Consider the following 12,683-nt stretch of genomic DNA (forward strand, 5'->3'; position numbering starts at 1 on the left):
AGAGTATGACTCAATTATTCAATCTACACTGGTTGTCCCTGTTTTCCACTAGATCAAAGTGCTGATCTTTGCATTTTAAAATTCTAAATTTTGGGAGGCAGGGGAAAGACAATTTGCTTCTCATGGGTTTTTTAAAAAAAAATTTAGTATTTGTCTTTATCTTCCCCCCCCTCTTATTTTATCCCTATTTTAATTCCAGCAAACACAGATGTGGTCATTTCTCAACTTATATATTTCTAATATTAGTATATTTTAATTCATTTATTTTCTAAACATTAATAAAAAATCAACTTATAATTTCTTTATCCCCTTTTCCACATCATTAGTAAAACTCAATATGGAATTGTTTGTGCTAATCTGAACCATTATTATTATTTTTCCTTTTCCACAAATATTTAAGAAGCATGCGTTTTCTTAGATTGGACTTACATGACTCCAGCCAGGATATAATTTTTATCATTGGGAGAAAACAAAATCCTTAAAAGCATGATATATGGATATGTTCCTTTCATTCCTCTGTAAATAAGGGAGCAAAACTGCCTGGGGAAAGCATTCTGAAGATTGTAGCCTCAAAATTGCTTTTTATGGAAAGGCCCAAAAACCGAGGTGGATGGATTTTAAAAGGAGAGGAGTTTGGCACCAGTAATACACACGGGTTGCCAAACCAACCCTAAAACATCATATTTAAGTACTTAAAGTTTAGCTCTGGTTTGAATTGACTATATGTGAGGCAATTGACTATATGTGAGGCAATTGACAGATATGCTTTTCAGTGGCTTTTGAAAGATCAGTCATTACTCAAGTATCTGATGATGCTCTGTTTATATTAAGAAGCAGATGTTTTCTCTCACCCTTCATTTCTCGCTCTTCCTATTAATGACCTTATATTTGGTCTTTCTCCTTTAATTGAACAGATCTTTAAAAGAAATTTCATTCCATAGTCAAAAAATGCATTTACTAGATTTAATTCAAGGCGCCGCCCCACAGCCAATTTTGCCATGCAGCAATCTCCTGCTGCACCTATTGTGGGAATGGTCAAAGATAACTATGATTTTAGGCAATAGAAACATAGAAGACTGACGGCAGAAAAAGACCTCATGGTCCATCTAGTCTGCCCTTATACTATTTCCTGTGTTTTATCTTAGGATGGATATATGTTTATCCCAGGCATGTTTAAATTCAGTTACTGTGGATTTACCAACCACGTCTGCTGGAAGTTTGTTCCAAGGATCTACTACTCTTTCAGTGAAATAATATTTTCTCATGTTGCTTTTGATCTTTCCCCCAACTAACTTCAGATTGTCCCCTTGTTCTTGTGTTCACTTTCCTATTAAAAACACTTCCCTCCTGAACCTTATTTAACCCTTTAACATATTTAAATGTTTCGATCATGTCCCCCCTTTTCCTTCTGTCATCCAGACTATACAGATTGAGTTCATTAAGTCTTTCCTGATACGTTTTATGCTTAAGACCTTCCACCATTCTTGTAGCCCGTCTTTGGACCCGTTCAATTTTGTCAATATCTTTTTGTAGGTGAGGTCTCCAGAACCGAACACAGTATTCCAAATGTGGTCTCACCAGCGCTCTATATAAGGGGATCCCAAACATATTAAAAAGAATAGGACCCAGAACAGACTCTTGTGGCACACCGCTTGTAACCTGTCTCTGCTCAGAATACTCGCCATTAACAATAACTCTCTGATGTCTATGCTTCAGCCAGCTTGAAATCCACTGAACTATTCAGGGATTAAGTCCAATCTTCACTAATTTATCTATCAGCTCTTTATGTGGAACCGTGTCAAAGGCTTTGCTGAAGTCCAGATAGGCAATATCCACGGCACCACCTTCATCCAACACCTTTGTGACATAGTCAAAGAAATCAATGAGATTAGTCTGACATGATTTGCCTTCAGTAAAGCCATGCTGATTTGGGTCCAATAAGTTATTGTTTTTAAGGTACTGATTTATCCTCTTTCTGAGTAGAGTCAATGCAGTGTAGAAATCAGCTCTTAATCAGTGCCCCATCCTTGCCTTGTATGTGCTAGTGAAGATGGTGCTGGTAGTGATAGGAAACAGCTGGTTTATTACAATTACATTATTGAACCTTCATAGCTGAGGAGAAGGCAGAAAGGGTAAAAGGCTTGGAAATTTTGCAATTTGAGCTGGGGAAAAAATCATTTGATTGTTAAGTGTGGCTGTGAGCATGGAGGCTAAACATGCAGAGTCATTGGGTTGGGTGGAAGTGTCCTTTAAATTAAACCTGACAGATGTCTACATGCAGAATAGTGACTGGATCTGAGATTTGCCATCCAGAATGAGATACATTTAACATCCAGATTGTTCCAAGTGAAATAAATTCATCTGTTGTTAAATTTCTTACCATAATTCTGTGACAAAACCTGGAGCATTTGTCAATGCCTAATTATTATTAAATACAATTCATAGCTCAAAGGACGCTATAGAGCACTGCACATCAAGACAACTAGACACAAGAACATTTTTTCCTGAATGCCATCACTCTGCTAAACAAATAATTCCCTCACCACCATCAAGCTATTCACTAAGGCTGTATTAGTATTACTACTAGTCTTCTCATCATTCCTATCACCCATCTCCTCCCACTTGTAACAGTATGACTGTAACTTGTTGCTTATATCCTCACAATTTATATTGATATTGATTGTTTCCCGATTGCTTATTTGTACCCTATGTCAATCATTGATGTACCTCATGATTCTGGACAAATGTATCTTTTCTTTTATGTGCACCAATACTAATTCCCTGTGTTTCCACTCACACTTGGCCAATAAATAATTCCTGTTTTGTTTTGTTTTGTTCTGTTCTGTTCTAGCTGCTAGAAGGGAAAAAAACTAGGTTAAAAAAATAGAAGCAGCATGAAACAAGCTTGTTTTTTCATTGCAGAGGGTTTCACTGAAATTGAGATAAAGCATTTGTCACTTTTTAATCTTCAGAGCTCAGAAGTGAAATGAAATATCTGAGGACAAAATGCAGTTCAGGTCACAAATTCTTTATCCATTGCAATTTGTGAATGTTGCAGAATTAAATGTTCGTCACATTTATCTCCTGAATTACAAGATACAACTTCTGCTTAAGCTTTACTTAGTGTGTCGTTCAGACCATTACAGTGATCCCTCGATTATCGCGAGGGTTCCGCTCCAAGACCCCTCGCGATAATCAATTTTTCGCGATATAGTGGTGCGGAAGTAAAAACACCATCTGCGCATGCGCGCCCTTTTTTTCCATGGCCGCGCATGTGCAGATGGTGTTTTTACTTCCGCACCTGGGAAGACCCAGGGAAGGTTCCTTCGGCCGCCCAGCAGCTGATCTGCTTGGCAGCGCCGCAGCAGCGAGGAGCCGAAGATCGGGGTTTCCCCTTTGCGTGGGCGGCGGGGAAGACCCAGGGAAGGTTCCTTCGGCCGCCCAGCAGCTGATCTGCTCGGCAGCGCCACAGCAGCGAGGAGCCGAAGATCCGGGTTTCCCCGCCGCCCATGCAAAGGGGAAACCCCGATCTTCGGCTCCTCGCTGCTGCGGCGCTGCCGAGCAGATCAGCTGCTGGGCGGCCGAAGGAACCTTCCCTGGGTCTTCCCCGCCGCCCACGCGCCGCTCAAGAGCAAGAGGGGGAGAGATAGAGAAAGAGAGAGAAGGAAAGAAAGAGATGAGAGAGGGAGGAAGAGAGTGTGAGAGAGGAAGAAGCAAGATAGAGAAAGAGAGAGAGAAAGAAAGATGAGAAAGGAAGAGAGTGACGTCTTCGGGTGGGAAAATATTTTTAATTAATATTTTTTGAAAAATCGCGATATAGCGTTTCGCGAAGATCGAGATCGCGAAAATCGAGGGATCACTGTATACTTATATGCTACTTCCCCCTCCCTCCCAGTCTAACAGACAGTTTTAAATTAAGGCAAACATGGAAAAGTCTTGCCTGTCTAGAATGTCTTGAATTTCAACTATTCAGCTCTGCTCAGCCTGGTCAAAAGTATAGCCAGAAACTTTTGGATTTTTACAGGTTCTCCAATATTGTTTTAAGGATAAAAACCAGTTAAGGCAAGAAATACACTTGGGTAAATAGTAATACTTCTTAAAAGTACTACTTAAAAGTATTGCAGATAAGCCCATCTGCCAATTTTTAACCAAAATACCATGAAGAATGAACCACCTGCAGATAAGCCAATTGTAAAAATTAGAACATGAAAATTTTGAGAGTTAGTTTATCTATTAGGGGAACATTTTTTATAGTATTATGTTTAAAAGAATTCAAGGGTTGGCCTGTCCATAGATGGGTTTAACCTTTATATACTGAACTTTGTTTCTATCTACAGACAACCTAATCATTTAGAAACCAATAACCAGCAAAAGTGTTTAGAGATTGACATCTTGTTGCAACACCAGTACATCAAATTAAGATTAAAGAGTTTAAATTAAGATATTTAAAAGTTCAGGAAGGATACTATGGGTTGCTGTTGAATATATGTCAGGCAGGTTCCCCCAAAAGTGAGCCTATGGTTTAGACCAGGGGTCTCCAACCTTGGCAACTTTAAGCCTGGTGGACTTCAACTCCCAGCTGGCTGGGGAATTCTGAAGTCTATCTGTCTTAAAGTTGCCAAGGTTGGAGACCCTTGATTTTGACCCACAAGCTGACAGTGGTGGAATTCAATATTTTTTACTACAATTTTGGTGGGTGTGGCTTGGTGGGCGTGGTGTGGTTTGGTGGGCGTGACTTGATGGGCATGGCAGGAAGGATACTGTAAAATCTCCATTCCCTCCCCACTCAAGGAGAAGGTTACTGAAAAATCCCCATTTCCTCCCAATCAGCTGAGACTCAGGAGGCAGAGAATAAATGGGGACAGGGCCAGTCAGAGGTGGTATTTACCAATTCTCTGGACTACTCAAAATTTCCACTGCCCATTGTCCAGAACTGGTTAGGAACTGCTGAAACCCATCTCTGCACAAGCAGCCTAATACTGACCTCTAGCCAGCCATATTAGAACTGAGATCAGAGCTGTTTGTCCTGAATAAAGAAGGAGCCAACTCTCTATACTGGATGGTATATATTGCTGATATCTCTCCCTTTTATATTGATTTCAGCAAGCGGCACATGATTTCTATACAACTAATGGCAAAACTCTACAAGTCGGCACAAATGACCTTATGCCAAGTGTTATGCCATTGCTCAAGAGACAGAGACAGAATTGGCTCAATGCTCCTGATGATGGTTTCTTTATTGCTACAGAAGAGACCAGGTAAGAAAAAAAAGGGAGCAAGAGCCTACATTGGGGGTGGTGAATCCAAATGTTGCTGAACTACAATTCCCAGCAGACCTTCCTTTTGAACATGCAGGTTGGAGTTGCTGAGATTTAGCAACATTAGCAGCGAGGCGTCCCAAATTCTCTGTCCTCTTGAACTGAAAGCATTGGTAGCCCCTGCTATTTAGTATAATTGGGGGGACGGACTTAAATGCACTCCTGTGCATGTGATATAAACTCCAGATATGCAGATATAAACTCCAGAAAGTTTGGCAGTTTGGGGACCAGTTCTATGGAGTGTTATGAATCAAATGTATAGGTTCACGTCCAATCAAAAACCTGAAAGCAGTAATCTAAAGTATCTTCAAAGGCTTGCTTTGTAAAACGTTGTATTCTTTGGAGAGAGGCATCCAATGAGGAGAATTAGGACCTGCATGAACTCTTAAATTCATGCCATATTAATTGATGGTGCAATTAGTTCCTGTGGAGAAAAGTAATCAGCTACCCTCAGGGTCAGTGCTGGCCACTTGTCTTCTGAGACTTATCATGGGCCATTGATAGTGTAATGACAAAAACAGTGACTTTGCTGGGGGTCTCTATAGTATTATACGAATAAGAATAAAGTCCCTAATTTTCCTCTAATTACTATTTATTCAGTCATTCCAGAAAGGAAGCTATAGCTCTTTGAAAGCAAATGCCCCTCTGTGTACTTTGAGTTTCTAGTGTTTGAGTCACAATTGTATGATTGTGTGGGATTTTTATTCTTTTTAATTTGCTCGCCAGAGCTTTCTTTAGTTCACCTCTATATGAAGAGTCAAAGGCAGCCAGTTCCTTGCTTGGCCCTTTTTTAAAGCCTTCCCATTCATATTTATTATATTCCAACTTTATCAGAGATGTTTTCGATGTGCTGATTGCAGTGGGAATGTGTCAGTTGCAATTCATCACTTGATAGTCTGATGCTGGAACCCAGTCTCCAAAATCTAACAGAAGCAGGTGGATTTAGTTTAGGTTTATAGGCAGTGGTGGACAGGAGGCAGGATGGGGTGGAACACAGTTCCACCGGCAGAAATGAAGCTGTGTGCCCAGCTCTAGATGACCATCTCCCCCTCCCATCCTCCTCCTCCTCGAAAAGTGGCAGGGAGACAAGTACCAACAGGTGTTGCAGGGGGCCCATTTCCTCCCCCCTCTTTTCTCAACAGCTGATTGGCACCCATTCGCCTAGCTACCCAGCCTGAGTCAGGGAGCGACCAGGAACAAGAGCGCGGGAAATGCGAAGCAAATTGTCACCCCAGAGAGCGACATTGGCGAGGTTGTAAGTCGAGGACTTAACAGTTCACTTGAATGATGACGATCATTCAAGCCATTCCTACCTGGTCACATGGCTGGCAAGCCACTCCTACCCAGTCACATGACCATCAAGCCACACCCACAAAATAAGCCACACCCACAGTGTGGCAGTAAAATTTTTGGCTGCCTATTACTGCTTATAGGTATCTAGAACTTAGAAAAAATGTGCAACTCAGCCTCATTTATCCCAAGTATCTGAGAACAGATTCCTATGTTGAAAATTGGAATGTCATCCTGAGTGTCTACTTAATCATTTGTTTAGAAAAACTGACAGCTTCACTTTTCTAGTTCCTGCAAACAAAAGCATCTGTACAGATGGGAGAAATAGGTTTTTAAAAATCAAAGTATAACTGTAATCACATCCCTCCCTCTTTTTGTGACTGGGTAGGCTGGGTAAGATGGTTGAGGCTCAGTTTTGCGATCTAGTTTGAGTTTGGGTTAATAAATTTGAAGAAACGGACAAAGAAGAATTTTGGTTTGGGTTAATTCCAGCCCCCTGTTTGGTGGACCAGGTGATTCCTGATTAATTAAGGAGACCAATGAAGTTCCTTGCATTTGGGTTCAGGTGATGATAGTACTGGCCTCTGAGGGAGAGGGTAGTATATTTTACTCTGGAGGACATGGTTTTATTTTATTCAATTTTTTTTTTAACCCGCTTCATGAAAAAAACAATCCAAAAATCGTAGACAATTATCATACTGCCTCTATTCTCTTTTTAGGGAGGTTTGTTGAGAAATTGATCTAATTGCAGTTGCAGAAGACTAGAAGAGGGTTATCTAGAACTGTTTTAATATATTTAAGGCTGGGATTCAATATGGACACAGGCTTGGTTGCAATTGTAGATGATCTGTGCAGACCTGAGATTGAGGTGCCACATCCATTCTTATGCTCCTTGATCCCTCAATGGTTATTGATACTGTTGACCATGGTATTCCTCTGGATTTGATTTGTGGGTTTAGAGATGGGTTAATCATAATCTAATAGTGATTCTCCTCCATTTGGGATTGGTTCCAGTTGGTGTTGGCTGGAGTGGGGAAATGATATTCCCTAGATTTCTTATTTATTGGATGTCACAGGGTTTAACATCTTTATGAAAATGTTGGATTATCTGCAATTTTTCAGTTCAATTTCATCAGTATCTTAATGATATCTCATTATATCTTCTGACCCCAAGTGAGGCTGTTGAGGTCTGATTCAAGTGCTTGTGCAGATTTGGCAGGTAGGAACCAACTCTGACAGAATCGTAGAAAAAACTGAACGCAGGCAAACATTATGGGGATTTTCCTGAACTGTCAGCTGCTGTTCAAGGAGCAGTGGCAGCCTTGGCCATGAAGGTCTTTGCATTATTCTAGCTGGTGTACTAGTCACACCATTTCCTAGCTTACGAGGTCATAGTCACAGTTTGACAACGAAGATGCACCATTCATGGGGCTGCCTGTAAAGTCAATTTGGAAGCATCAACTGGTTCAGAATGTAGCAATGTGGGCAATTATGGGCATGCTTCATGAGTTGTAGTGTTGCTCTCTACATGGGGCTACCTTTGAAAAGTGATTGGAAACTTCAGATCGTGCAGAATGCAGCTGCGAGAGCAATCATGGGCTTCCCAAGGTATGCCCATGTTACACCAACACTCCGCAGTCTGCATTGGTTGCCGATCAATTTCCGGTCACAATTCAAAGTGTTGGTTATGACCTATAAAGCCCTTCATGGCATCGGACCAGAATATCTCCGGGACCGCCTTCTGCTGCATGAATCCCAGCGACCAGTTAGGTCCCACAGAGTTGGCCTTCTCCGGGTCCCGTCGACTAAACAATGTCGTTTGGCGGGACCAAGGAGAAGAGCCTTCTCTGTGGCGGCCCGGACCCTCTGGAACCAGCTCCCCCTGGAGATCAGAACTGTCCCCACCCTCCTTGCCTTTCGTAAAGTTCTTAAGACCCATCTCTGCCGTCAGGCATGGGGGAACTGAAACATCTCCCCCGGGCCTATACAGTTTATACATGGTATGTTTGTGTGTATGCTTACTTTTAATAATGGGTTTTTTAGTGTTTGTTAAATTATTAGATTTGTTCTTACATTGTCTTTGTTATTGTTGTGAGCCGCCCCGAGTCTATGGAGAGGGGCGGCATACAAATCTAAATAATAATAATAATAATAATAATAATAATAATAATAATAATAATAATAATAATAATAATAATAGTTTGCTTTTAGATGCAAATCAAGGTGCTGGTTAGGATCTATAAAACCCTACATGGTTTAAGACTGATTATTTAAGTGACCACCCCTCAAATGGTGTCTGCCTGGCCAGTATGAGCTGACAGGGTTTGGATGCTCCAGGTCCCTTCAGCCAAATAGTATTATCTATTGGGGCCCAGGAAGCAGCGGTGGGCTACAAGCCGGAATGCTAAATTGTGCTTGCCGCCGCAGCTCATAAGTGCTTGCGGGGCCAGCGCGATTTTGCTTCTGCACTTGTGGAGGTAGCAAAATCGTGCATGGAGCCGCAGGTGCACCCATGTTTCGGCATGCGCGGAAGCAAAAAAACCTCACCAAAACACGGGCGTACCTGCGGCTCCATGCACAATTTTGCTACCTCCACAGGTGAAGAAGCAAAATCGCACTGACCCCTCAAGCACTTATGAGCCACGGCGGTGAGCGTTCAATTTAGCGTTCTGGCTCATAGCCCACCGCTACCTGGAAGTGTCTTCTCAATTGCAAACTTGCCCCCTGGAATGAAGTCCACTATATGTACTTGTGTCTCCCACACTGGTACCACTCCAGGAAGTCCAGAGTACCTGGAAGTTTTGCCAGGCCTTGGATTAAGCTGCTTGGGGCCCGGCCATACATGTTTAGGGGTATTGTTAGTAGACTCACCATCTCTTCTTATTCTTTATTCCTTCTTTATTACTTTTTAAAAATTATATATTATATTGATTTTTCCTGTTTTCTTTGGCTTTTTTGTTCACTAGCCAAAATCACTTTGCAGCTGGGTAGTGCTTAAATTAAATAAAGTAAAGTAAACCAATTACAGACTCACAACCACCATCTAGGTTGTTTTGATTTCCCTCGTGGCCCTCCCCAGCTGCAGGCCATTGTTCTTACTAGGCTGATGTTTTTCTTAAGTAAATACATTAAATGTGGACACACATATGCCTGATTGCTTGAGATCCATGGCAATTAGAGCATATGTGCATTTTATACCCTTATTGTATGTCTAATCCAAGAAATACCATTTATTAGTAATAAATATACAGTATATGTTTTATCAGCAATTATTATATCTATTTGTTAAAGCCTAAAACCATAAGAGACATTAATGTGGATTTAGTGAGGTACTTAGGGGCATGAAGGAATCTATCTTAAAGGGAGTGTGGTCTCTTTTTCATTTTGAAGGCTTGCAACTTCCCTCATGGAGGCCTTGCAGGGCTGGGCTGCTGCCCAGATGGGAGGGAAATGCAGTGGGGTAGCAAAAATGGAGCTCCATCCAGAGCACTCAATTTGCACTGAAATATGTTGAAAGAAAATGCAGGGCGTCCTGCATAAGCCACGCCCACAGTGTGGTAGTAAAAATTTTGGTAGCCCTTCACTGCCTTGCAGGGGGAACAAATCAGCGGTAGATTACTCCCAGTTTGGACCAGTTCTTAGAAATGGCAGTGGTGGTGGGTGGCTCTGCCCACCCATGTGGTATGCTTCTGCCACACAACTCCCAATGACCAGTGAAATCCCTGGTCTCCTCCAGGTCCCATCCGCTAAACAGTGTCGGCTGGTGGGCCTGTGGGGGAGGGCCTTCTCTATGGCTGTCCTGGTTCTCTGGAACCAATTACCTCTGGAGTTCAGGACTGCCCCCTCCTGTTGACCTTCGGAAAAGCAGTTAAGACCTGGTTTTTTCAACAGACACGGTGGCCGTTGAGTTTGTGATTGTAATCGCCGAGATCCGGCCATGGAATGATATGTATGGGTTTTAATTGTTTTAATGCTTAAGATGTTTTTAAAAATTTTGTTCCATTATTAAGCTGCCTGGAGTCCTTTGGGAGTTGGGCGACATATAAATTTAATAATTTAATAATAAATAAATATACTGGCCACTTATTTTGAAACCCAAGTCTATTATGTCACAGCCATATATCATCTAAATCTATTACACTGATCTAGTTCCTTCTGGCATCGTAATCCAGGAGTGTCAAACTCCTGTCGCCATACAGGAATCACATGACATATCGGGACTTCTCCCCCCTTTGCTAAGCTGGGTATGGCTATCATTTGACAGAATTTGACAGGCCTGTCATAGTCCATTCTAGGTGGTCTTTTTCTTCCTCCCATTATTTCTCCTCTTCGCCTTCCCCCACCTCCTCCTTTGAATAGAGAACATCCCTAACTATTGACTCTACTGCCACATTTCTGTTCCTTCTCTTCTACATGCGCATTTTAAATAAAGGCGGCAGACAGAAAATGTCTTTTGAGTTCTTAGTCATGCCCTGATAGATAGGAAATGGGCAAAGTTATGCTTATTCAGATATAGAAAAGCATGTTAAGCTCAGAATGTATGACAAACTGTGTTTAGCCATTCAGAAGTACAGTAGTTGGTAATTAAAAACTTCATCTTCACTAACATTGTCTTTGGCATAAAGATCTTTATAAAAGTTATAGACAATATCTGCCTTTCCTTCTGTATCGTATTTTATTGTACCATCTTTATCTTCTAATTTTTTTATCAATTTGGATTGACTCTGCTTTCTAAGTTTATATGCTAACCATCTGCCTGGTTTATTTGCATGTTCAAAATAATGTTGTTTTGCTCTTTTAATTTTTTCAGTTATTTGATTTTGTTCTATAATTCTAATTTTATGTTTAATTACATTTATTTCTGTTTTAAAATCTCTGTTCTTGGTGTGTTGCTGCGATGCAAATTCCAGTTGTTTTAATTCATTTATTAATTGTAGATACTTTAATTTATTTTCCTTATTATATTTTGCTGTATAGGATATTGTTAACCCTCTTATATAAGCTTTGAGTGTGTCCCATAAATTCTGTGAAGTGGTGTCTGGAGTTTTATTAATTTCAAGAAATGTTTTTAATTCCTTTTCGATCCAATCCTTATATTTCTTATCATTCAATATATTTCTATTCATCCGCCAAGTATTCTGTTTATTATTCATTCTTATGTAAACCACTATTGGGTTGTGGTCGGCCCATGTATTAACATCTATCTCTACTTCCCTTATTTGTTCTGCAACCATTTTTGGTGTCCATACCATGTCTATTCTTGTCCAGATTTTGTGGGGATTAGAATAAAACATAAATTGTCTTTTATGGGGGTGTCTTTCCCTCCATATATCATTTAACAGTAATTCTGTTTTCATTTTTTGGAAAGTACTGGGTAGTAGATTTCTTTTTGTTTTTTTCCTTTTATTATTACTCCCCCCCCCTGAATGATCTAATTGCCTGTTCACAATAGCATTAAAATCGCCTATTATTAATACATTCTCAATTGCTAAATCTATTATTATTTGATGTAAATTTTTATAAAATGTCATTTGGTCTTCATTGGGAGCATAGATAGAGACAACCACTATAGGTCTAGGTTCAATATCAACTTGTACAATCAATATTCTACCGTCATTATCTTTGTATATTTGTTTGGAATTTATAGAATTCTCTACATACATCACCACACCTCTTTTCTTTTGATCTGCTAATGCAGCATACATTTTTCCAATTTTAGGATTCAACAATAATTTTTGATTATCTTTTTTAATATGTACTTCTTGTAATATTGCAATTTGAGCATTTTGACTTCTGATTTTGGAAAAGATTTGTTTCCTTTTCCTTGGTTCATTAAGTCCATTAACATTTACCGAAAAGATCTTTAGATCTTTAGTTGTTGTCATTTAGTAGGTTTTTTGGTTTCTCGCTGGGGTTGAACTCTTCTAGCGCCTTGGTCCTGCTCTATTGCCATAGCAGTGGCCCCCAAAAGTTCTTCTTGTTGGATTACTAATTTCTCCCCTGGTTGGTGTTGTGCTGGTTGTTGTTGAGCCTCTTGTTGGTTATCTGAAAAGTCCATGTGGCTGATGCCACTAT

The 12,683-nt window shown here is 40.4% G+C and overlaps 1 protein-coding gene across 1 annotated transcript in view; it reads left to right on the plus strand.

Moving 5' to 3' along the window:
* MTA3 (metastasis associated 1 family member 3) overlaps positions 1–12,683 on the plus strand; it is a 141,544-nt gene that overhangs the window by 105,643 nt on the left and 23,218 nt on the right. The window contains exon 18 of the mRNA XM_070734529.1: positions 5,104–5,258. Coding sequence (XP_070590630.1) covers positions 5,104–5,258 — 155 coding nt within the window. The remainder of the gene's footprint in view (positions 1–5,103; positions 5,259–12,683) is intronic.

This window comes from Erythrolamprus reginae, chromosome 1 (genome assembly GCF_031021105.1).
Source record: "Erythrolamprus reginae isolate rEryReg1 chromosome 1, rEryReg1.hap1, whole genome shotgun sequence".
NCBI lineage: Eukaryota > Metazoa > Chordata > Lepidosauria > Squamata > Dipsadidae > Erythrolamprus > Erythrolamprus reginae.